Source organism: Salvelinus alpinus, chromosome 23 (genome assembly GCF_045679555.1).
Source record: "Salvelinus alpinus chromosome 23, SLU_Salpinus.1, whole genome shotgun sequence".
Classification (NCBI taxonomy): Eukaryota; Metazoa; Chordata; class Actinopteri; order Salmoniformes; family Salmonidae; genus Salvelinus; species Salvelinus alpinus.
The window spans coordinates 2,808,310-2,833,622 of NC_092108.1; the positions used below are offsets into that span (position 1 = coordinate 2,808,310).

At 44.1% G+C, this 25,313-nt stretch overlaps 3 protein-coding genes and 2 non-coding genes across 5 annotated transcripts in view; 4 read left to right on the forward strand and 1 right to left on the reverse strand.

The window, feature by feature from the left end:
- LOC139550071 (ubiquitin carboxyl-terminal hydrolase 33-like) overlaps positions 1 to 25,313 on the reverse strand; it is a 570,053-nt gene that overhangs the window by 15,374 nt on the left and 529,366 nt on the right. The gene's annotated exons all lie outside the window — the stretch shown is intronic.
- rps8a (ribosomal protein S8a) lies at positions 5,534 to 11,001 on the forward strand. The gene is made up of 6 exons (XM_071360688.1): positions 5,534 to 5,751; positions 6,551 to 6,657; positions 6,949 to 7,048; positions 7,658 to 7,833; positions 9,674 to 9,803; positions 10,849 to 11,001. Exons 1-6 carry the CDS (start codon positions 5,748 to 5,750, stop codon positions 10,956 to 10,958), a joined length of 627 nt encoding a protein of 208 aa, XP_071216789.1. The 5' UTR covers positions 5,534 to 5,747; the 3' UTR covers positions 10,959 to 11,001.
- LOC139551406 (small nucleolar RNA SNORD46) lies at positions 6,726 to 6,832 on the forward strand. Its single transcript, XR_011670275.1, has one exon. It is a non-coding gene; the product is annotated as a small nucleolar RNA SNORD46 (small nucleolar RNA).
- LOC139551405 (small nucleolar RNA SNORD38) lies at positions 7,125 to 7,193 on the forward strand. The gene has a single exon (XR_011670274.1). It is a non-coding gene; the product is annotated as a small nucleolar RNA SNORD38 (small nucleolar RNA).
- acadm (acyl-CoA dehydrogenase medium chain) lies at positions 16,977 to 24,651 on the forward strand. Its single transcript, XM_071360682.1, has 11 exons — positions 16,977 to 17,116; positions 17,789 to 17,894; positions 18,281 to 18,378; positions 18,504 to 18,674; positions 19,057 to 19,137; positions 20,761 to 20,891; positions 21,623 to 21,731; positions 22,219 to 22,359; positions 22,585 to 22,680; positions 23,125 to 23,373; positions 23,868 to 24,651. Exons 1-11 carry the CDS (start codon positions 17,015 to 17,017, stop codon positions 23,937 to 23,939), a joined length of 1,356 nt encoding a protein of 451 aa, XP_071216783.1. The 5' UTR covers positions 16,977 to 17,014; the 3' UTR covers positions 23,940 to 24,651.

Below are 25,313 nucleotides of genomic sequence, written 5' to 3' on the forward strand. Positions count from 1 at the left end.
GAGCTTGATGGTTTTTGTGACTGAACTTGAAGAAACGTTCAAAGTTCTTGAAATGTTCCGCATTGACTGACCTTCATGTCTTAAAGTAATGATGCACTGTCGTTTCTCTGCTTATTTGAGCTGTTCTTGCCATAATATGGACTTGGTCTTTTACCAAATAGGGCTATCTTCTGTATACCACCCCTACCTTCTCACAACACAACTGATTGGCTCAAACACATTAAGATGGAAATAAATTACACATTAAATTTTTGACAAGGCACACCTGTTAATTGAAATGCATTCCAGGTGACTACCTCTATTTGTATGTATTATGAATCCAAGGCAGCAGCTACTCTTCCTGGGGTTTATTACGGATCCCCATTAGTTCCTGCCAAGGCAGCAACTACTCTTCCTGGGGTTTATTATGGATCCCCATTAGTTCCTGTCAAGGCAGCAGCTACTCTTCCTGGGGTTTATTATGGATCCCCATTAGTTCCTGCCAAGGCAGCAGCTACTCTTCCTGGGGTATATTACGGATCCCCATTCGTTCCTGCCAAGGCATCAGCTACTCTTCCTGGGGTTTATTATGGATCCCCATTAGTTCCTGCCAAGGCATCAGCTACTCTTCCTGGGGTTTATTATGGATCCCCATTAGTTCCTGCCAAGGCAGCAGCTACTCTTCCTGGGGTTTATTATGGATCCCCATTAGTTCCTGCCAAGGCAGCAGCTACTCTTCCTGGGGTTTATTAAGGATCCCCATTAGTTCCTGCCAAGGCAGCAGCTACTCTTCCTGGGGTTTATTATGGATCCCCATTAGTTCCTGCCTAGGCAGCAGCTACTCTTCCTGGGGTTTATTATGGATCCCCATTAGTTCCTGCCAAGGCAGCGGCTACTCTTCCTGGGGTTTATTATGGATCCCCATTAGTTCCTGCCAAGGCAGCAGCTACTCTTCCTGGGGTTTATTACGGATTCCCATTAGCTCCTGCCAAAGCAGCAGCTACTCTTCCTGGGGTTTATTATGGATCCCCATTAGTTCCTGCCAAGGCAGCAGCTACTCTTCCTGGGGTTTATTATGGATCCCCATTAGTTCCTGCCAAAGCAGCAGCTACTCTTCCTGGGTTCCAACAAAATTAAGGCAGTTTTATACAATTTTAAAAACATTACAATACATTCAAAGATTTCACAACACACTGTGTGCCCTCGGGACCCTACTCCACCATTACCACATCTACAGTACTAAATCTATGTGTGTGTATAGTGCGTATGTTATCGTGTGTATGCATCTGTCTGTGCCTATGTATGTTTTGCTTCACAGTCCTGCTGTTCCATAAGGTGTTTTTTTAATCATTTTTTTTGCCTTGTTGATAGTGTTAAGCCAGAGCGGCGCTTTATTATGGTCAGACTTCTCCCTATCTTAGCTACTATTGTATCAATATGTTTTGACCATGACAGTTTACCATCCAGGGTTATGTTTCACTATATTGGATCGCTCCAATATATTGGTATCACTCCGCGGCGGAGGGATACATCCGAGTTGAGGATTTACAGATTTACTCCCGTGTACACCTGTGTCACGGCTGGGGTCCGCCCCTATATATAGACCCCATGGCCGCGAAACATGTTCTCTTTCATTTTCTCGGCGGACGTCCGTATGGTTTGAGGTTCAAACTTTATGAAGTTCGCTTGGTAAGTGTAATATCTTGCGTGGACGTATACTCACTGGCTGTTTGCAGCTGTCCACATGACCAGATCCTCTTGAGTGCTGCACTCACTGCGCGTGGTTGATCTGTATCTTCCGTCCGTGGTTTGTCGTGCGTGCTTGTTTCGTTGACGTTACACTACGACTCCGTGTGCATCCTGGCTTGTTCTCTGTGTGTGTTGTGAATTGCTTAATATCTGCTAATTGCCCTACAAGTTTTTTTTTTTATTGTTCTTTCCCCTACATAATGTAAGAGTAATGTGGTGGGCTTCCACTATATTGAGACATTAAGAGTTACTCCATCATATGGTGCTGTTTTTACTGCTTGGATTTTAAACCAGCTAGGTAATATTGCAGTTGGCGTACAAAAATAATGATTTTAAACTCACATATATCAAATCCATTACCTGGTTGCTGTTTTTTCTCTGCCTGTTTTTCCCACAGGGGTCTTACCCATTTTTTGCAGAGGTATTGGGTAATTTAATCCTCCCCGAGTTCCTATTCCTCCAAGTGGGTCATGACATAAGCTCTCCCAGGGTGTTGGACCCCTGCTCTGTGGCCTTGTTGGCTTGGCTGAGTTTCTGGCTTACTTTTGTGACAGGTGTGATGGTGGCATCCCCCTGGAGCTCTGCATACCTTGTGTATGCACTGCCTGGGCAGAGGGGAGCGGCCCATGGCGCAGGTGGTTACCTCCCGTTGGCCCAATCCCGTCTGCCAACTGCTCTCCAGAGCACATTTTCCACTCTCCCCATCACCCAAGGGCTGACCTTTGGCACAGGGGTTAAAGGCATTCTGGAGCAGACCGATAAGGTTCGGAGGGAGCGGGAGACCCTGAGACAGTTCATGCCACCATCTCAGGCCCGGGTCCAAGGCAAATGGACTGTCGCCACCCACCTGCACCCGAACGACGGTGGGGTCCCTCTCCTGCCCCATCGCCTCGTGCTGAGGGACAGTGGGGAGGGGCACAGCGTGCGGTGGAACAACAACCTGTCAACCGTCACCGCCATAGGGACGTGACTGAGGGACCCAGGCGTTCGGGGCGCCAGAGGAAAGGCGGGCCCCGGCAGGACCCCTGACACACCCTTCCCCGGCCTCGGCCGCTTCTCCTGGTCAAAGGGCAAAGTGGGAGGCATGTGTGGAGTCCCCATGGGTGTTGTCCATAATGTTCGAGGGAGATCTCACTCCTGGACAAGGGTGCCATCTGCAGGATCAAGAGTTCAGAACGTCTAGGTGGGTTCTACTCCACTTATTTTGTGGTCCCAAAAAGAGATTCTGGACCTCCTCGACCTCAATGTGTACTTAAAGGTACTGAGGTTCCACATGCTGTCCCCAGCCTGCGTGTTGCAGGCCATGTCCAGGGACCAGTGGTTTGTGATGCTGGACCTGAGGGATGTGTATTTACATGTTTCTGTTCACCCAGCTCATTGGCAGTACCTCAGATTCACTTACGAATTAATGGTTCTTCCCTTCGCCCTCTCCTAGGCACCCCGCACTTTCACAAAGTACATGGACTCTGTCCTGGTACCTCGCTCGTCCCGAGGGTTGTTGAGCCTCAATTACCTGGACCTCCTTCTCTGGGTTCAGGGACGTCTGGCGTCTCTACTCGCAGCACACGTACCTGGCATCCTGAATGTGGCAGCGGATATGCTCTCGAGGGAGAGTCTGCCACCTTGGGACAGGAGCCTACATCCCCTGGTTGTGCAGCACCTGTGGGACCAGTTCGGGAGGGTGCAGGTGGACCTGTTTGCCTCCCTGGACAATCCACACTCCCCCTGCGGTACTCCATGTCGGAGCCACCGCTCTGGGCTTGTTCTGGCTCAAGATTGGCCAGGGCTCGAGCTTTACGTATTCTCCCCTGATCTAGGCTGCGCTGGACAGGACCAGGTTGGCAGAGAATCGTCTGCTTCTGGAGGCCCCATACTGGCCCAGACGAATCTACTTCAGCCTTCTCATGTCACTGTTGTCTGGCACACCTTGGCAACTTCCCCTGAGACCGGACCTGCTGTCTCACGCCGGTGGAACTCTGTGGCATCCAAGGCGGCACCGCCTCCGTCTGTGGGCTTGGCCACTGAACAGCACCAACGGTCCATGTTAGGACTACAGGAGGGTGTAATGAACACCATGCAGAATGCAAGGGTGCCGGCTACAACCGCAGCATACCAGTTGTGCTGGCGGTTCTGCTCTTGGTGCTCTGGTATGGAGGTTGTGCAGTACGTCCTCCAATACCTGCAGTCTCGCTTGGATGAGGGCTTGACAGCCTCTACACTGAGAGGCTATTTGGCCGCTATATCTGCCTGCCATGTGGGGTGGATGGACAGGCCAGTGGGATGCCATCCCTTGATCTCCAGGTTGATGAAGGGGGTTCGTCGCCTGTGTCCAGCTAGGACTCGCTCAATGGCGAGCTGGGATCTGGATGTGGTCTTGGCAGCTTTGGCAAAGCCGCCTTTCGAACCGTTGGAGTCAGCCTCCCTGAAACACCTCTCTATGAAGGTGGCTTTCTTGGTAGCGATTACTTCCATGAAGAGGGTGGGTGAGCTCCAAGCTCTTTCAGTAAGTTCTGAGTGCTACTGGATGGACCCCGGTCGAAGGAGTATATCTCTCTGCCCCAACCCTTCATTCCTCCCGAAGGTTCTGTCTGACAGGCATGTGAACATCCCTATTATCCTGTCTGCATACGACCCCCCCGGCAGTGGCGGGGGAGTCTGGGCCTCCCTCTGGCATGCTGTGCCCTGTGAGGGCACTGGCTGCCTATGTGGAGCGGACACGGTCAGTGAGACAACAGACCAGCTCTTTGTCTGCTATGGTGAGAGTCCTCGGGGCTGGGCTATCAAATCAGAGGCTCTCTCACTGGAAATGTGGAAACGATTTACGACAGCATACTTCCTGGCTGGCAGGCCAGTGCTGGGATCTGTGGTGGCACATTCAACACGAGGTGTGGCTGCGTCCTACTGAGAGGACTGCCCCTCGCTGAGATCTGTGCTGCGGCCAGCTGGTCTTCCTCTTGCACCTTCTGCTAGATACTGTCGGGTAAATGTGGCACCTCCCTCTGCGGTTGGTTCAGCGGTCCTGGGCGTCGCCTCCCCTTCCGGGGACTGTGCCGAGACCCCCCCCTTCCACGTTGACGGCACCTGCATCTCGGTCCCGCGCTGGGACTTCGCCGCTGGCAGGACAGGTCCCTCTAGCACCGACTAATCTGGTACGTGTATACCAATATATTGAAACATAACGAATGTTACGTATGTAACCACGGTTATGTGAGCTATTTGGATTACTCCAATCCTCTACGGTGCTACAGGCACCTCAAAAATGATGTAGAGAACGTGTCATGGCCATGGGGTCTATATATAGGGGCGGACCCAAGAGTAAATCTGTAAATCCTCACCTCGGATGTATCCCTCCGCCGCGGAGTGATACTAATATATTGGAGCGATCCAAATAGCTCACATAACCGTGGTTCCATACGTAACCTTTGTTACTCCAAGCAGTTTAGTCATCTCAACTTGCTCAATGTCCACATTTATTTATTACAAAATTTAGTGAATTATTTGTCCCAAATACACTGCTTTTAGTTTTAGAAATAATTAGGGTTAAGGTGGTTGGGAGAAGGCCGAGTGTGTGCAAAGCTGTCATCAAGGTAAAAGGTGGCTTCTTTGAAGAATCTCAAATATAAAATATATTTTGATTTAACTTTTTTAGTTTTTTGTTACATGATTGGATATGTTATTTCATAGTTTTGATGCCTTCACTATTATTCTACAATGTAGAAAATAGTCCAAATAAACTCTGGAATGAGGCGTGTCCAAGGTTTTGACTGGTACTCGGAAGTATAAATCTCTGCAGTAATAGTTTTGGGGCTTTCAAGTTTATCCTGGGTGGTGCACAAGTCACACACAGATGGCGGTAGTCACTGTTTCAGTTTGCGGTAGTCACTGTTTCAGTTTGCGGTAGTCACTGTTTCAGTTTGCGCTCATGTGTTTCTAGAGTTATCGTACAGTCTCGCGATATCTGACACCTTCAAACTTCCCCATGAACCTTTGCGTGTTCTCTTTCTAGCCGGCGCCTGAGAATGGGTACGTGTTTTCATCCTCCGGTCGCTGCGAGAATCCTTGTCCATCACTTGTTTTACATCAAGAATATAACTATAATGGTTTGGCAGATTATATTTTATTTGATTATATACTGGAATGTTGTTGATTTGCACTAATATCCCCATAGATTATTTTTTCACTGAATTATTGTAAAAGGATGTCATGTTGCAAGATGGCGGCTCTCATGGGCTTGTCTAGCTGACTTGCAATTGAGCATTTGCAGATAGTTCTCAAATTGCCTCTTGTATTAATAGTTACCTAGTTTGGTCTACCTTAGAGCTAATATACATTGCTGTGTTGTGTTGTTTTGGTAAACATGTTGCTGGCAAGTCTTGCTCGTTAGCTAGGGATTTTAGTTGTAAGCTAGCGATAGGCCTCTGGAAAAGTTATTTTATTATAAACGTTCTCTATTTAGTACCTCTTTTACTAATTAATCTATCGACTAAATCGTTGCATGCTTACGAAGATATGTGTATCTACTGGACTATGTTCAGTGATTAACGGGATACTTTTCTTAGTACTATGCTAATGTTGGGCAATGTGCTACTCAGAATCACGCTAGCTAAGGCGAACGTGCTAGCGGTACATAGGTAGTGGTACACTCCATTCGGAGAAGCTTTGTGTTTGAGTGAATATGATGACAATTAGGTTTCCGAGATTACTGTGCGGATAACCACCTTGGAGAACTGACACTCGCAAACACAATGGCTTCCTTTGGCTTGAATGTTTTTTGTTGCGGAGTTTGCTTCTTTCTCACTCGTGTCTTGTTTCTCTGGCTCAGGTATCTCTAGGGACAACTGGCATAAACGCCGCAAGACCGGCGGCAAACGCAAACCCTACCACAAGAAGAGGAAGTATGAACTGGGTCGTCCCCCTGCAAACACCAAGGTAAAGACCCCGAACACGTGTTGCGGTATTGTGGACAGTGGCAGGTAAAATGAGAGTTGATAGTTTGTGGTGTGGATGATTACAAATTGACCATAGGTAGGTCTGATTTGACCGTTTTGGTTAAAGTTTTAGGACCTACCAATGACCCGGACTGTCATAGTTACACTGACACACCTATGCCAAACAATGGGACACATGTGGCCACCGGCTATCCCTATGCACGTAATGCAATGAATTCACTCATGATTTGTTTGGTTTCTACAACAACAAAAAATGTTTCTGTTGTCCTAGATCGGACCTCGCCGTATTCACACGGTGAGGACCCGTGGCGGCAACAAGAAGTACCGTGCTCTGAGGGTCGACGTGGGCAACTTCTCCTGGGGCTCTGAGTGTACGTCTCCATACGGTCGTTCTGCTATGGATATCAGCTGTACAGACTAGTTAAATCTATAAGGGTGTCGTGAGTCTTTCCATGAAGATACCCATGTCCAGTTCTGCTACTGAATGTTTGTGACGATATTCGTGACTCTGAGAAAGACAAAAACCTAGATTCACCCATGAAACGCAATGTGTTTTGAGAGCTCAATTCATTTCGCTTGATTTACTACCTACATGTGTGCATTTGACCATAATGTTACTTTTGAAATGTAAACCATACTGAACATAACATGCAACAATTATCCAATATTTTATTGAGTAAAAATAAACACTAAATTGAAATGATTTATTTGGGCCCTAATTGAGGGAATACACACACCTTAAAGGTTGGGGCAAGGATGCTATGGATTATATTTCAGCTCATGAAACGTGACCAACACGTTGCCTTTATGTTTTTGGTTCCATGTAAAATTTGCCATTTTTAAAGCTACTTAAACTCTCACGAGCCTGTGTTTATTCTACAGACTGTACTTGAAACCCTGTTTCATAACTCCAGTAATATTACCACTACACACACAGGTGGGAATGTTGGTGTTGACACGGTCTTGTGTTCATTTTGCAGGCTGCACTCGTAAGACCAGGCTCATCGATGTGGTGTACAACGCCTCGAACAACGAGTTGGTGAGAACCAAGACCTTGGTGAAGAACTGCATCGTTCTCGTTGACAGCCTGCCTTACAGGCAGTGGTATGAGGCCCACTTCGCCACTCCTCTGGGACGCAAGAAGGGAGCCAAGCTGGTACGTACAAGTCCCAAATGGCTCCTATGTAGTGCACCTGTTTTGATATACATTGAACAAAGACATATAAATGCAATATGTAAAGTGTTGGTTCCATGTTTAATGAGCTGAAATAAAATATCCCTGAAATGTTCTCAAATTTGTAAACAAACCTGTATGCCAAGATAATCCATCCACCTGACCTGGTGTGGAATATCAAGAAGCAGATTAAACCGCATTATTACACAGGTGCACCTTGTGCTGGGGACAAGGCTGCTCTAAAATGTGCAGTTCTGTCGACACAATGCCAGATGTTTCCAGTTGACGGGACAGTGCAATTGGCCTGCTGACTGCAGGAATGTCCACCAGAGCATTTAATGTTTCTCTATCATAAGCGGTTTCAGTGTGTAACTGCTCACCTTCGATGGCAACTGGCATAGTGTGTTCTTTACGGATGAATCCCGTGTTTCAACTGTGCCGGGCAGACGGCATGTATTGCCGAGTGGGTGAGCGGTTTGCTGATGTCGCCGTTGTGAACAGAGTTCCCCATGGTGGGGTTATGGTATGGGCTACAGACACAATTTCATTTTATCGATGGCAATTTGAATGCGCAGAGATACCGCGATGAGCTCCCGAGGCCCATTGTCGTACCATTCATCCGCCGCCATCGCCTCATGTTTCAGCATGATGATGCACAGCCCCATGTCGCAAGGATCTGTAGACAAATCCTGGAAGCTAAAAATGTCCCAGTTCTTCCATGACCTGCATACTCACCAGACATATCACCCATTGAGCATGTTTGGGATGCTCTGGATCAACTTGTACTACAACGTGTTCCAGTTCCCACCAATATCCACCAACTTCACACAGCCATTGACGAGGAGTGGGACAATATTCCACAGGCCACAATCAACATCCTGATCAACTCTATGTGAAGGAAATGTTTTTAATTTGGCCTTTATTTAACTAGGCAAGTCAGTTTAAAACAAATTCTTATTTACAACGACGGCCTAGGAACAGTGGGTTAACTACCTTGTTCAGGGGCAGATCGACCAGATTTTTACCATGTCCGCTCGGGGATTCGATCTTGCTACCTTTCTGTTACTAGTCCAACGCTCTAACCACTAGACTACCTGCCGCACCTGAGTTTGTGCTGTGTGAGGCAAATGGTGGTCACTACAAAAGAAATCTCAAGGTATCTTTGACAAACAGATGCAGATCTGTATCCCCAGTCATGTGAAATCCATAGATTAGGGCCTAGTTTATTTATTTCAATTGACTGATTTCCTTATGTACTGTCACACAGTAAAATTGGATTTTCTGTTTTTATATTTATTCTGTAGGACAGTGAACAGCTTGCGGTTGTCCCAAGTTGCAAAACCTAATTCCTTAAATGTGCGCTGCTTTTGGCCACAGCGTCTGCCGGTATCCACGACAACCAGTCAACAGAATCCTTAATGTAGAGTACTACTTTGACTAAGTCACCAGCTGACTGAGTCCCAAAGTCAGTACACTATTCCCTTGTTTTTTTTGTGTGTGAAACATTGTCAATATGTTTATAATCTCTGGTCTTTTGATGGAGATGCCCCTTGTCCATTTCTGCAACTGAATGACCTTGGGTTTTTATTACCAGAACTGAGTGAAACTAAATATACACTGGAGAATTTATTTTTGTAGACAAAATTCTGTTTTATCAGCAAGCCGGGGGTCAACTGCACTAGTTGATCCGTTGAGTCACACTGCAGGTATAAACGGTTCAGTGAAATGCTTTCATGCAGACTCCTCAACAGTGGAGTACAATGTATTTGATATCGTACAAGTATTCCATTGGTGCCCATCGTCTTCATTTCCTGTTTTTCAGACTCCCGAGGAGGAAGAGGTGATCAACAAGAAGAGATCTAAGAAGATTCAGAAGAAGTTTGACGAGCGCAAGAAGAACTGCAAGATCAGCCCTCTCCTGGAGGAACAGTTCATGCAGGGGAAGCTCCTCGGTGAGTCTACAACCTGTTTCTCCTGGGCAGCACTATGCTGATTTTAAGGTCAGGGATGACTTGTATCAGCGCTCCTATTCTGAAATGCTTGGTACATTACACTCCAGGTACTAGTTGTTGTGGGTTTTCATCCTGGTACTCACAGAGTATGCAGGTTTAGTTTCCAGTCAGTCCTAAACACTCGTGAGGTATCTATTCATGCTTTTTTTTTTTTTTTTTTTTTTTTAATAATATTTATCCCCTTTTCTCCCCAATTTTCGTGGTATCCAATCGCTAGTAATTACTATCTTGTCTCATCGCTACAACTCCCGTACGGGCTCGGGAGAGACGAAGGTCGAAAGTCATGCGTCCTCCGAAGCACAACCCAACCAAGCCGCACTGCTTCTTAACACAGCGCGCCTCCAACCCGGAAGCCAGCCGCACCAATGTGTCGGAGGAAACACCGTGCACCCGCCCCCCTCGGTTAGCGCGCACTGCGCCCGGCCCGCCACAGGAGTCGCTGGAGCGCGATGAGACAAGGATATCCCTACCGGCCAAACCCTCCCTAGCCCGGACGACGCTAAGCCAATTGTGCGTCGCCCCACGGACCTCCCGGTCGCGGCCGGCTGCGACAGAGCCTGGGCGCGAACCCAGACTCTGGTGGCGCAGCATAGCACTGCGATGCAGTGCTCTAGACCACTGCGCCACCCGGGAGGCCCTAATAATGCTTTTTAGTCAGAACTGTCTGAATTGGGTATGATGGTGCAGGGCTGGAATAAAAGCCTGTGCTCCTTGTATCTTTCGGGATTGGACTTGGGTGCTCGTTTCTCCCCAGCACTAACACCTTATTGACTGAACTTCCATCAGTTGAATTGTGTGGTGCAGGGCTGTAACAAACGGGTGTGAGGAACACCGCAATACAATGTGATGGTCAATTTATTCATGATATCTGAATCATCGGCGACGATAAATCCCATGTCAATTTCCTGGTTGGACTTCTGTTAACTTCTAATTGGTGTTTCTTCTCTGACTTGGTTATAATTGTTCTTTCTCTCCTCTCTCCCAGCCTGCATTGCCTCCAAGCCCGGCCAGTGCGGCAGGGTGGATGGCTACATTTTGGAGGGCAAGGAGCTGGAGTTCTACCTGAGGAAGATCAAGGCCAAGAAGGGCAAATAGATCTGCTGTTTGATACCATGTCAATAAAAACACAAAAGTCCCACACGCTTCAAGTTCTTTCTTTTAGATGTAACTAAATCAACCTTACACTCGGGCAGGACACGTTGAATGTGCCAGCGGTGCCCAATTCACTCGCACCTATTATTTAATTTACCTATTATTCAAACATTCCATCCACACTGCATGTCAACAGGTGTCGCTGTATCCAGTCGCTGAAATAGAGCTTGGTTCTGTTTGGGATGTTTGACGCGCTGCGAGTCCCGCCTCAACCATCTACTCCTCGGGTTTTCAGAAACATTCAAACCCTGGTGGGTATTTGATAGACTACTACTGAAGAGATGAATCGTCCTTTTATATCTGGATTAACAATAGATGTGCCAAGAGCATCATTTTGAGGTCATGAATTTAATGTTTTCATTATTTTAATCTATACATACATCTATACTTATAGGCCTGTGAAAAACAAAAATTAAAAGCTTCATTTAAAGTTTTGGTTTCATGAGCTGAAATAAAGTATCCCAGACATTTTTCATACGCACAACTATCTTACCTCCAATGTTGTGCACTAATTTGTTTGCTTTGCTGTTAGTGAGCATTTCTCCTTTATCAGGATGATCCATCCTCCAGACAGGTGTGGCATATCAAGCAGCTGATTAAATTGCCTGCTCATTTTATTTGTCACATCACATACGTGTTTAGAAAATGCAATTGCAGGTGTAGTGCAAATGTTCTCAGCTCTGACAATGCAGTAATATTTAACGATACACCTCCTAAAGGACCTGAGTTAAGTAGTGTTTGGATGAGTCAGCGGAAGACGAAGCTACAGTATATACACTTGAGTTGAGTAATACAAAATATGGTAACATTAAAGTGGCCAGTGATCACAAGTCTATGTATATTGGGCAGCAGCCTCTAATGTACTGGCTATTTAGGTCTGATCGCCTTGAGATGGAAGCTGTTTTTCAGTCTTGGTCCCAGCTTTGATGCAGCTGTACTGACCTTGCCTTCTGGGTTTTTAGGTGCTAAGCCACATTTCTACAGCCTCCTGAGGTTGAAGAGGCACTGTTGTGCCTTCACCACACACTGGGTGGACCATTTCAGTTTGATGTGTACGCAGGACTACTTGAAGCTTTCCACCTCCACTGTGGTCCTGTCAACCTGGATGGGCGGTGGTGCACCTTGTACTGAGGGCAAAATGGCACAGTTTTGTCACAAAACAATGCCACGGATGTCCCAAGTTTTGTGGGAGCATGCAATTCACATGCTGACTGCAGTAATGCCCACAAGCGATGTTGGCAGTGAATTGAATGTTCATTTCTCTAACATAAGCCGCTTCCTAACATTTCATCGTTTTTGCCAGTACATGCAACCACAGCACGTGTATGGCGTCATGTGTGCCAGCGGTTTGCTGATGTGAACGGAGTACCCCATGATGGGGTTGTGGTCTGGGCAGGCAGGCATAAACTACAGACAACGACCGTAGCTTATGCTATGGTCGTAGCATGATAATGCAAGGATCTGTACACAATTCCTGGAAGATGAAAAATGTCCCAGTTCTAACATTGCTTGCATACTCAGCAGACATGTTGCCCATTTGACAGGGAAGGGTAGGTTCCTTTATAAATGTAATCTGTTATTAGTTACCTATCAGATTAATCAGTAACTTTGCGATTACCCCAAACTCAGTAACGTAATCTGATTACATTCTGTTACTTTTAGATTACTTTCCCCGTAAGAGGCATTAGAAGAAGACAAGAATGTATGTTACCAATTGAACAACATTTTATTTTTACCTTTATTTAACTAGGCAAGTCAGTTAAGAACACATTTTTATTTTCAATGACAGCCTAGGAACTGCGTTGTTCAGGGGCGAAACGACAGATTTGTACCTTGTCAACTCGGGGATTCGATCTTGCAACCTTTCGGTTATTTGTCCAACGCTCTAACCACTAGGCTACCCTGCCGTCCCTAAACTCTAACCACTAGGCTACCCTGCCTCCAATGTTAAAGTTTACATAGCTGGCCAAATATGTATGTTACATTTTACTTTATGGTTATTTAGGCTAACCTGACGCTTTCTACTACGTATAATAATACAATTAAATGTTATCTTTATGTTTAAAACCCAAGTCTATCAGAATTCCAGTCATTCCAATAAATGTTATACCCTTTGATCTTCTAGAATAGGACTTGGTAATATGGAAGTGTAGATTAGCCAAATTGTTTTACCTGAGCATGACCCCAAAACTAAGGACTTGTCAGCCAGCCCTACTCTGTTGTTTATGATTTTGTTGTCATAGATGACTGATTAGGCACATTGAGTTGAAAAATAAATGCTGAGCTCATGGAATGGCTTTGAGCACTACTGAAAAGTGCTATTTACACGTGAAAAATGAATGCCATATGCTACATTTGCTATAGGCTTATTGTTTACCTTTTAGTTGGTGACACTTAATCTTGATAATATGCAGCTGTTTTAAAGGGCAAATCCACAGATGAAGCAATAACAAAATGGTAAACCCCGCCTCTGTTTTGATAAAACGCTGAGAGTTGGGCCTGGAGAAATGTAACCACTCTCAGATTAATAGAGTTTAGGACTGACCGTCCATTATGTCAAAATGTTTTAACCATGTTAAGAGCCTTTACAGTGTTTGTTTACGTTTACCAACATTGGAGAAAAACAAGGTTATATTTTGGGTTCTCGTGGAGTTTAACAGTTGAACTAAGATCAGGGGGCATTTCTAAGTTCTATTATTCAAGAATATACACAGTACCAGTCAAAAGTTTGGACACACCTACTAATCCCAGGGGTTTTCTTTGTTACAGACATCAAACTATGAAATAACACATGGAATCATGTCGTAACCAAAAAAGTCTATATTAAATTTTATGTTCTTGAAAGTAGCCACCCTTTGCCTTGACAGCTTTGCACACTCTTGGCATTCTCTCAACCAGCTTCATGAGGAATGCTTTTCCAACAGTCTTGAAGGAGTTCCCACATATGCTGAGCACTTGTTGGCTGCTTTTCCTTCACTCTGCTGTTCAACTCATCCCAAACCATCTCAATTGGGTTGAGGTCGGGTGATTGTGGAGGCCAGGTCATCTGATGCAGCACTCCATCACTCTCCTTCTTGGTCAAATAGCACTTACACAGCCTGGAGGTGTGTTTTGCCTCATTGTTCTGTTGAAAAACATATGATAGTCCCACTAAGCCCAAACCAGATGGGATGGTGTATCGCTGCAAAATGCTATGGTAGCCATGCTGGTTAAGTGTGTCTTGAATTCTAAATAAATCACAGTGTCACCAGCAAAGCACCATCACATCACCTCCTCCATGCTTCACGGTGGGAACCACAGATGCGGAGATCATCTGTTCACCTTCTCTGCGTCTCACAGACACGACAGTTGGAACCAAAAATAAAAAATGTGGACTTATCAGACCAAAGGACAGATTTCCACCGGGCTAATCTCTATTGCTTGTGTTTCTTGACCCAAGCAAGTCTCTTCTTCTTATTGGTGTCCTTTAGTAGTGGTTTCTTTGCAGCAATTCGACCATGAAGGCCTGGTGAAGGGCATAAAGGGGGGGAAAAGTGACATCCTCAAACTGCTTATAACAAACTGTTTGTGATACTGAAATTATCACGACCTTTATTTAGGAAAAGTCAAGGATGGGGGACGTGACTTTGAAAATGGCAGAGCAGCAAGGATGCACAACTCTGGATTCCTTACATATTCTTAGATTTATCTGGATTCCTTACATATTCTTAGATTTATCTGGATTCCTTACATATTCTTAGATTTATCTGGATTCCTTACATATTCTTAGATTTCTTCGGTTCGCGTCTAGACCTTAAATTATTTAAGCTAACTGCCCCCACTCGGGTTGCTGGAGAAAATATTTCTGTTAGCATTTATACTTTTTGAACTATAACAATATTCAATGGGGAAAAACAGGCCATAGACTTGAATGGTAAAAAAAATATAGAAACTGTGTTTAAGCTATCAACTCCAAACCAATGTTGATGTTTTAGACTGCCCCAAATTAGGTTACTTGAGAATGGGATTGCATTTTTACTTTAAATGAGCTACAAATGAGTTTGAATGGCAACAATAGTGCCATAGACATTGGGGACATTTTGAAATACATATTCATGCAACAACATTTTCTTCAGGAAATTGACTTTTCTATACTAAACAAAAATATAAACGCAACATGTAACAATTTCATAGATTTTACTGAATTACAGTTCGTATAAGGAAATCTGTCAATTTAAATAAATTATAATAAATAATCTATGGATTTAACATGACTGGGAATACAGATATGTATCTGTTGGTCACAGATACTGTACCTTAAAAACGATATATTGAACTACATTTTTGTGCAATCAAATTGCCATCGATAAAATTAAATTCTGTTCGTTGTCCGTATTTTATGTCTGCCCATTCTCTAATCCCATTGTCATCACGGGGCACTCTGTTCACAGAGTTTACCACAGCAAACAGCTTGCCTACACGACTTCATACGCGTGGTCTGCGGTTGTGAGGCCGGTTGGATGTACTGCCAATTCTCAAACACGATGTTGGAGGCGGCTTATGATAGAGAAAGGAACATTAAATGATCTGGCAACAGCTCTGGTGGACATTCCTGCAGTAAACATGCCAATTGCGCACTCCCTCAAAACTTGAGACATCTGTGGCATTGTGTTGTGTGACAAAACTGCACATTTTATAGTGGCCTTTTATTGTCCCCAGCACAAGCACTGTGTAATGATCATGCTGTTTAATGAGCTTCTTCATATGCCACACCTGTCAGGTGGATAGATTATCTTGGCAAAGGAGAAATGCTCACTAACATTTGAGAGAAGCTTTTTGTGTGTATGGAAAATGTCTGCAGTCTTTTATTTCAACTCATGAAACATGGGACCAACATTTTACATGTTGCGTTTATATTTTTGTTCAGTGTAGTTTGTACTGTGAACAGTCGGCTGAGGACACACTGCATCGACCTCTACTCTGATAGCCACGAGGCTCATAGAACGGTCACACAACCATTAATCAGGCTGTGTGACGTACTGTATATATTGTACAACCTGTCATTTTCTATTCCGTGTAAGGTGTATCTTTCCATGAAACTGTTAGTGTGAAACTGTATTTTCCCACTTTGCTTGATCTTGACCTTGTTATATAATTATGACAGGACAAGAGCTTATCTTGTCTATATTATAACTACCCTTGCCATCATCACATTCCTGACTTATCCAACATGATAAATATAGGTAATAAAATATCTCTAAGGAAAATATATTATTTTAAGATTATGTTATATAATTGTATTTAATAAAATTCACTAATTTGTTCACAATCAAATAACATCATTATTGTCCTTACACAAACTATGGTTAGTATATACAAATATAAATTATTGAATACAGCATTTAATTAAATTATTTCAAATGATTTATTTAGTAAAATGAGAATATTGTGTTATTGTAATGGATATCTGCACAGAGGAAAAGACGAAGCGAGAGGGTTTACTCCGCCCAAAATCTGTTCACGAAAATAAAACCATGAAGTGAGGAATTTTTATATGGAAGTCAATAAGTACGTTTCCATCCACAGTTTTTAATGCAGTAAAGTCATACAATATATTTAAAAAATCAAAACAGGACGTTCCGGTACAATTGTACGAATGCCGAAAGATAATTTATTTTCTTTATGCAGATTTTAGAATATTCGCAACGTTTTTTTTATCGCCAATTGGATGGAAACCTAGCTAATGAAAACGTGTCGAATTTGGTCAACAACATTTCTTTATTGTTAATTTTCACATTGGCTAGAATGGTCTCACCTGATCTCGCCTGCCTTCCATCTCTGAGGACATTGTCCTTGACAAAAAGGACAAAAAATTGTCCTCAGAGACATATTTATAAATGTCGGTCACTCGTCTATCTTGTCAATATTATAGAAGGTCTTTGTCTTAGGTAAGAAAGTAGGTGAAAAGTCATCTCCCGACTGACATAACGTCATGTGACAGAACCCGCAGCCCTGATTGGATGAAACATGTATTTTTTGTGTGGGACGAACGTGATGTGGCTACTCAAGGATTTTACGACACGGACGTCTGTAGTGCAGCAATAGCAATGCTTTTCAACAAGGTAAATACAGCTAATAAACAAATAACTGACATGCTTTAACAGTTAATGAAGATGTCTTTAAGCTTTGTGTAGTTCCTAGTTGACAGGTTTCTCGAGAAATCGAGATCTTTTCACATTTGACAGCTGTTTTACTAGCCGAGAAATTGCAGCTAGCATTAAGTTAGCTAGCTAGCTATAACGTTAATTAATGCCTAACGTTAGTGTGAAAAGCATTGGTTCCTTTCTGCGCCACATGTACATGCTAGCTTTCTTATAGATTATAGCTTTGCCGTTTTGTTGTGAAAATGTGTTGTAAACTAGCTAGTAGACGTGACGCATCTAACCCCATATTCAAACCATTTCAATCAACCGCTTGGTGTTGTCAGTTGTTGACGTAACAGTTCTGCCATTCTTGTACACCTTCTAACTACTGTAGACCAGAAGTAAAGATCCCTCTAAAATCCATTAGAAATCGTAACATTTGACCTAACTATAGTAATATGCTTGTATTCATTAGCTAGTGGGATGAGGTCTCTCTGCTTGTGTCCCAAATGGCACCCTGTTACCTATGGGCCCAGTAGTGCACTACATGGGGAATTAAGGTGCCATTTGGCACGTAATCACTGTGTCACCTTGGCTCTTGCACAGCCATAAGGTTGTAGTAGTTGTTGATTTGTTCTACCTCTCCTCAAGGCTCTGAGAGGGGGCGTGCAGTCCGTCCTGCGGCTACAGAGTACCAGTGCTGCAGCCGTGGCTGCTACCAGCTCTCAGAATGCTCCGTCAACAGGGTTCTGCTTTGGTGAGTATGGGACAGGGCTCTGCTATGGTGAGTGCTGGACAGGGCTCTGCTTTGGTGAGTGTGCTGGACAGGGCTCTGCTTTGGTGAGTGTGCTGGACAGGGCTCTGCTTTGGTGAGTGTGCTGGACAGGGCTCTGCTTTGGTGAGTGTGCTGGACAGGGCTCTGCTATGGTGAGTGCTGGACAGGGCTCTGCTATGGTGAGTGCTGGACAGGGCTCTGCTATGGTGAGTGCTGGACAGGGCTCTGCTATGGTGAGTGCTGGACAGGGCTCTCTGTGAGCAGCTGTTGGGACAGAGCTCTCTGTCAATGCATACCTGTGTATTTATAGACTTCCTGTCTCTCTCTCTCCCCTTCTTCCCTCCCTCCCTCTGTCTGACCATCAACAGAGATGACAGACCAGCAGAAAGAGTTCCAGGAGCTAGCCAGGAAGTTTTCCCGGGAAGAGATTGTCCCTGTTGCAGCAGCCTACGACAGGAGTGGGGAAGTGAGTAGAAGACATCAACCTGGTGCTCAGCTCTTTCTCAACCTGTTTGTATACCGAGTAGCTGTCAGTTCAGCCAGCAGCTGCTTCGTATTGGACCACATACCCTAACCCTCTTTATCCCACAGTATCCTTTCCCCATCATCAAGAGAGCATGGGAGCTGGGCCTGATGAACTCTCACATTCCAGAGGACTGTGGTGGAATGGGTCTGGGCATATTCGACTCCTGCCTCATCACAGAAGAGCTGGCCTATGGTTGCACAGGAGTTCAGACTGCTATCGAAGCCAACTCTCTCGGTGTAAGTTCACATTGTCATTGAGCTGTAAAACTATAAAGAGTGAAAAACCTAAGATTTGAATCTAATCCAAGTGTTCAGGTTTTACATGTATAGTGGATACATGGCTAAGTAGGTCTTAAAATAATCCTGCTGTGAATTGGAGGTTCATAGTGGCTGTTGGTGTGTAATACTGTCATCTTGTAACCCTGGTTCATCCTTCTTCTTAGGCTGGTAAAAGTCAGACTTTCCTCAAATTCTCTGGTTTTCTAGAATTCCTGGTTGGAGGATTCCTAGATTTCCTGCTTATTCTGGAAAACCGTGGAATTGTGAGAGAAAAAACCGTGCCTGTATTTTTGCAACTCTATACAGGCATTAAAGAGCTCCTTCTGTTTCTTCCTCACAGCAAATGCCAGTGATCATAGCAGGTAATGATTTCCAGAAGAAGAAGTACCTGGGCAGAATGACAGAGGAACCTCTCATGTGTGTAAGTGTTCATATGAAATACAAGAAGGAATTAGGGATGTGACAAGTGGGAAAACATTTATTCAATGTTTTATGTTTTCCCTTAAAATTATAAAAAAATATTAAGCAAATCCCAGTGAATTCACAATATCCATATGGTTCTATTACGTTTGAGTCATGGTTCAGCATTGCACCTGTACTACTGTTACAGTACCTCAATACAACATGGCGATGTTAGCATTTTACCAATTTGTCATGTAACTTCTCAAAAGTATTTCCGTACAGTACTTCACTGTTGTCGCTTGCCTTTCTCTGCCATTTGTCCAACTGTTAATGTTTATGAGGATGACGTAGTGGTGGAGAGTCAACTCCCTGTGTAGACTCCCATTTCTTGAGTGTCAAGATTTGATTCCACTAGGAATTGACTCCTGAGATTCAGTATTTTTGGAACGGAGGAGACTGATTGATTGATTGCGGTTCTTACGAGAACACAAACACTCACATCTTGTATAGCGAGAGAGGGGAGGGACACCGTATAGTAGGGTCAGGGTATCGCGATACTCGTCAGTATTGTGGTAAGGATACAAAACACGAAGCAGATTCACCTTCTTTATGAAAACAGCTCTAATGTTGGAAACGCACATCATGATGTCATCCAGAGATGTGGCAATTTTGCTTAAAGTTTAAACAGCCATTTAAAAAAAATTGGTGTTCCGTTAAAACGATTTAAAAAATGATCATAAAATTCCACATCAATGCAGAATAATTCTCTGATTAGGAATGAATGACCGCTAGGGACAGGCAATGAAGTTCTATCTACCAAATTTTATTTGTCACGTGTGCTGAATACAACAGTGAAATGCTTACTTACAAGCCCTTAAACAACAATGCAGTTTTAATTAAATAGAGTTAAGAAAATAGACTAAATAAACTAAAGTTAAAAATTAAATAAAAGTTACAAGATATTTACTTAACAATAACGAGGCTATATACAGGGGGTACTGGTACCGTGTCAATGTGCAGGGGGTACAGGTTAGTCCACAACCCTTTCCAGAGACATAGGCTACAGTAACATGGCAATACCCTGAAAAGTTATTGCTGCTATTTTAAAAAGTACCGCATCTCTAGACGTATAAATCTTCTCCGGCGTAAAAGGTTATATTTGTTCCCTGACAACAATAAACGTATCTGATTTAATGTGTTGTTTATGGTATTTTAGCTAGATGTGTTTTATTTCCATTAAACATCTTGGTAAGTCACGGTATTCAACAAACATTTTAAAGTATATATATTTATTTTTTTGTCGATTAGTCTGCCGCAGCTAGGTCGATTTTTTATTTTTATTATTTGATTTAAAACCGTTCTGGTTGCCTAGTGATGGACGTTAGTCCTGCTTCAGAAGCGGTAATCCTTTACAGTAAAATGCCTGTTCATCTCCAGAGAAGGTTTCGGGTCTGCATTTAAAAAAACGTAGTCTAACCTACCCTAACAGACAAACATGCCGAGGCGCTTTCAAGGCGGCACTTTCCGTTATGTCTGAAAAGGGTAATCGATACCGGCTACTGGTAACCTACTGTAATTCTATGAGAGAGATCAAATATTTGGTATAGTATGATAAGAAAATGCTGACTGTGTTGACTGCCAGGCGTACGGTGTGACGGAGCCTGGCGCGGGCTCTGACGTGGCGGGCCTGAAGACGCGGGCGGAGAAGAAAGGAGACGAGTACGTTGTTAACGGGCAGAAGATGTGGATCACCAACGGAGGCAAAGCCAACTGGTGAGAGGAGACACACACACACCACCATTTTTAAAGTGATTTGTCAATAAAGACAATCTTCCCCCATGCTGAACACATTAATGCCCCTTTGTGAATTAAATGTTTTCTCCAGAAAAAGATGAGGATTGTCTTTTTAGTTTCTTCCCCAGGCAGCATGTGGTGTGATTATGACCGGCTTGTCAATGCTCACAGGTATTTCCTGTTGGCCCGTACTGATGCAGACCCTTGTCATTGCTCACAGGTATTTCCTGTTGGCCCGTACTGATGCAGACCCTTGTCAATGCTCACAGGTATTTCCTGTTGGCCCGTACTGATGCAGACCCTTGTCAATGCTCACAGGTATTTCCTGTTGGCCCGTACTGATGCAGACCCTTGTCATTGCTCACAGGTATTTCCTGTTGGCCCGTACTGATGCAGACCCTTGTCATTGCTCACAGGTATTTCCTGTTGGCCCGTACTGATGCAGACCCTTGTCATTGCTCACAGGTATTTCCTGTTGGCCCGTACTGATGCAGACCCTTGTCATTGCTCACAGGTATTTCCTGTTGGCCCGTACTGATGCAGACCCTTGTCATTGCTCACAGGTATTTCCTGTTGGCCCGTACTGATGCAGACCCTTGTCAATGCTCACAGGTATTTCCTGTTGGCCCGTACTGATGCAGACCCTTGTCATTGCTCACAGGTATTTCCTGTTGGCCCGTACTGATGCAGACCCTTGTCATTGCTCACAGGTATTTCCTGTTGGCCCGTACTGATGCAGACCCTAAGTGTCCAACCAGCAAGGCTTTCACAGGTTTCATCGTAGACGCGGACTCACCTGGAATACTAGTTGGCAGGAAGGTAAAGATCTAGTGTCTCAATGGCTGATCAATTATATCACTCTGTCACCACCACGCCTCGATCAACAATTCTACGTAGTAGTGACTGGATCTATATTTTTGTTGTTGTTGCGCAGACATGCCCAATGTTTTAGCTAGCTAGAACTTATAAAATGACTTGTGTATGCTGTACAGGATCTGAACATGTTACTATAGTAACCTATAATATTGATGTGTGTGTAGGAGTTGAACATGTTACTTGAATTTTTATTTGACCTTTTATTTAACTAGGCAAGTCAGTTAAGAACAAATTCTTATTTTCAATGACGGCCTAGGAACAGTGGGTTAACTGCCTTGTTGAGGGGCTGAAAGACATATTTTTACCTTGTCAGCTCGGGGATTCGATCTAGCAACCTTTCGGTTACTAGTCCAACGCTCTAACCACGAGGCTACCTGCCGCCCCAATATTATAGGTAACCTATAATATTGCTGTGTGTGTCTGTGTGTAGGAGTTGAACATGGGTCAGCGGTGTTCAGACACCAGAGGAATCACCTTTGAGGACGTCCGGATACCCAAGGAGAATGTTCTGATTGGAGAAGGAGCTGGCTTCAAGATTGCCATGGGAGCGTTCGACAAGACCAGACCACCAGTGAGTCATTGTTTCCTAGACAACACGGCGGGCTGCATGTTTGACACCACTGCGGTTGGGGTTGCAAAATTCCCGGTAACCATCCCAAGGTTTTATAGAAATCCTGGCTAAAGGATTGCAGGGTTTCGTGCTAAAAACCTGGGAATTGTGGGAAAGTTACCAGAATTTTGTAACTCTTATCTGCCATATTATGAGTTAGTGATGAGAGTTCCTCTGTGCATCCAGGTGGCAGCAGGCGCTACAGGTCTGGCTCAGAGAGCTCTGGATGAAGCCACTGGCTACGCTCTGGAGAGGAAGACCTTCGGAAAACTCATTGCGGAGGTTCATCACTTTTGTTTCACAGTTCCATATACCCATACTGACATTGCTTCATGTATTTCTATGTTGCCTTACTGAAGATGCAGAGATTCAGTCTCAACAAGAGCTCATCACAATTGAAAGTACTTTTGTAGTCCAGGAGTAGTCTAAGTCTGAGGAAACTGGCCCTAGTGCTCTAAGGGTTGACCTTTGGCCTCATACCATTGATAATGCTACTGCAGTCTCCATTTGAAAGTGCCTTTTTTGTCAGGATTAGACTTAAATCTTAGTCTGGGGAAACTGGCAACAGGGCCGTGTTCAGTTCATAGCCGACGTGATTCTTTATCCCATCAGAGGCATGTTTATTCTACATGGCAACATCACGTGTCTGAAAGTTCCAAAACGTTACGTCCTGCTGAACACATCTCAATACTCTGAGGTTTGACTGCCCCTCCCCCCTCCCCACAGCACCAGGCGGTGTCGTTCCTGTTGGCTGAGATGGCCATGAAGGTGGAGCTGGCCAGGATGGGCTGGCAGAGGTCAGCGTGGGAGGTTGACAACGGGAGGAGGAACACATACTACGCCTCCATCGCTAAGGCCTTCGCCGGAGACATCGCCAACCAGGTGGCCAGCGACGCCGTGCAGGTGTTTGGAGGAAACGGCTTCAACTCGGAATACCCCGTAGAGAAACTAATGAGGGATGCCAAGATCTACCAGGTGGGGGCAGTTCTACCTCATCTACTGTTTTTAAAGTTCTGTAAGAATACTGAACGACCAATTAGTAGCCTGCACCACTGTTGTTGTATGCAGAGTTATCTGACCAAGACCCGTATTCACAAAGCATCCGAGTGCTAGAATTCGTTTTCCCTTTTTAGCTCATAAGGAGTAAGACTATATGGATGGAAGGGACCTGATCCTAGATCAGCACTCCCACTTTGTGAATTCGAGACCTGGATTAACTTGGTCCTAGCTTTAGACTACTTCCTGGGTTGTGTTCAGAGGTACATTACCACCTGAATGACCTTAAGCAATCATTTTTGGTTTCCGTTGCAAAATGTTTAGCCACGTTGTACCTCACTGAACACTTCCCTAGTCCGGTTACCTTGTTAGGAAAAACTCCTGGCTTTTAATGTATGGAAAACTGATATAAATGGGGGGGAAAACTGATAGGCTTCATTGGAGACATTTGATGTCTGCTCCTTTCATTCCAGATCTATGAAGGCACCGCCCAGATCCAGAGACTCATCATCTCCCGTGAACACTTCGGCAGGTTCAAGAAATGAGCTCCCAACACCTGTCAAGTCACCAGTTCCGTCCTCTCTGAATGAACACCTGTTGTCTTCCTTCCCGGTTCTGTTCTAACTACCTTTTTTATTTTATAGTCATGATCAATACAACTCAGGATGCAGTCACACCTGGGTCAAATACAGGATGTCAAGTACTGGCGATGTGTTGGATAGAACTTGAGGGACATGCTGGGTGGGGCAGCATAGCTGCGGCACCCCCTGAAAATTATAAATACATTTTTAAAAATCGCAGCCCGCAATTATGGGATTATTCGGGTGGTTCTATTGTCCCAGACATGCTAACTCGTATGTCAAAGTATTTGTGGTGCATCAGATATGGCACACTATGCTTTTTGTATAGTTCCCTACTTTTGACCAGAGCTTATGGTCAAAAGTAGTGCACTGCATAGGGAATAGGGTGCAATTTCAGACATACACTTTTGACTGAAGTGTGGAATGCAGTACAGAATGTGGCCTTACATCATCACAACAACATGCCTTGTTGCCCCCCTTTGGTTTCAACGTTCAACTGTAGCTGGAGTGTTAAATGGTTTTGTGTGAAGAAGATTGTAACTTATGAAAATATAACCGATCAAATGAGTTGGAAACATAAAACCCATGTAAAACGTTTTCTAATTGATAAACCTCAAGACAGTCCACCTCAACTTTATCAGCACTTTGTTGAAATGTAATAAACTATGTATACTGATTAACTTGTATTGTAATTATTACTTTAGTCATTGTACATGACTATAATGAAGTACTGTATAGACCTCTTTCCAGAACACCACACACAGATGCGAGTCATTCTTGATGGCAGAAAGAAAGCCACGGCCATCTGCACACATTCAACATATCTTAGATTTACTTTTTTATTCTAAATAAAATCACTTTTGATTCTTGCTTGAACAGTTCCAAGCAGTAAACTGGCTCTTTGGCTAGCGTTTGTTACAGCAATATATCAGCTATATATCGAGCGTTAGCTAGAATGCTACCTGCTGCATCCAAAATAGTTATTTTGCAAAGATTATATTTGGTTGTGATCTTTGCAAAATAACTATTTTGGATGCAGCATTTAGCATTCTAGCTAACTCGATATATAGCTGTAACGAACGCTAGCCAAAGAGCCATTTTACTGCTTGGAAGTGTTTTAAGTATAACGCAGTTGATTAGCGATGACACAAACATATTAAGCAAGACATTCATACGAACTTTAAAATCAAATTATAATCCAAAAGTAGTGTGAAATGCACTCATAAGCAACATGTAAATATACTTTTTTTGCTGGCGTTCTGCAAGAACTCCATTGTTCTGCCACCAACTTGTGAGGCAATGTTTTCAAACACAGAAAGGGGTCTTAGAAGAAATAGC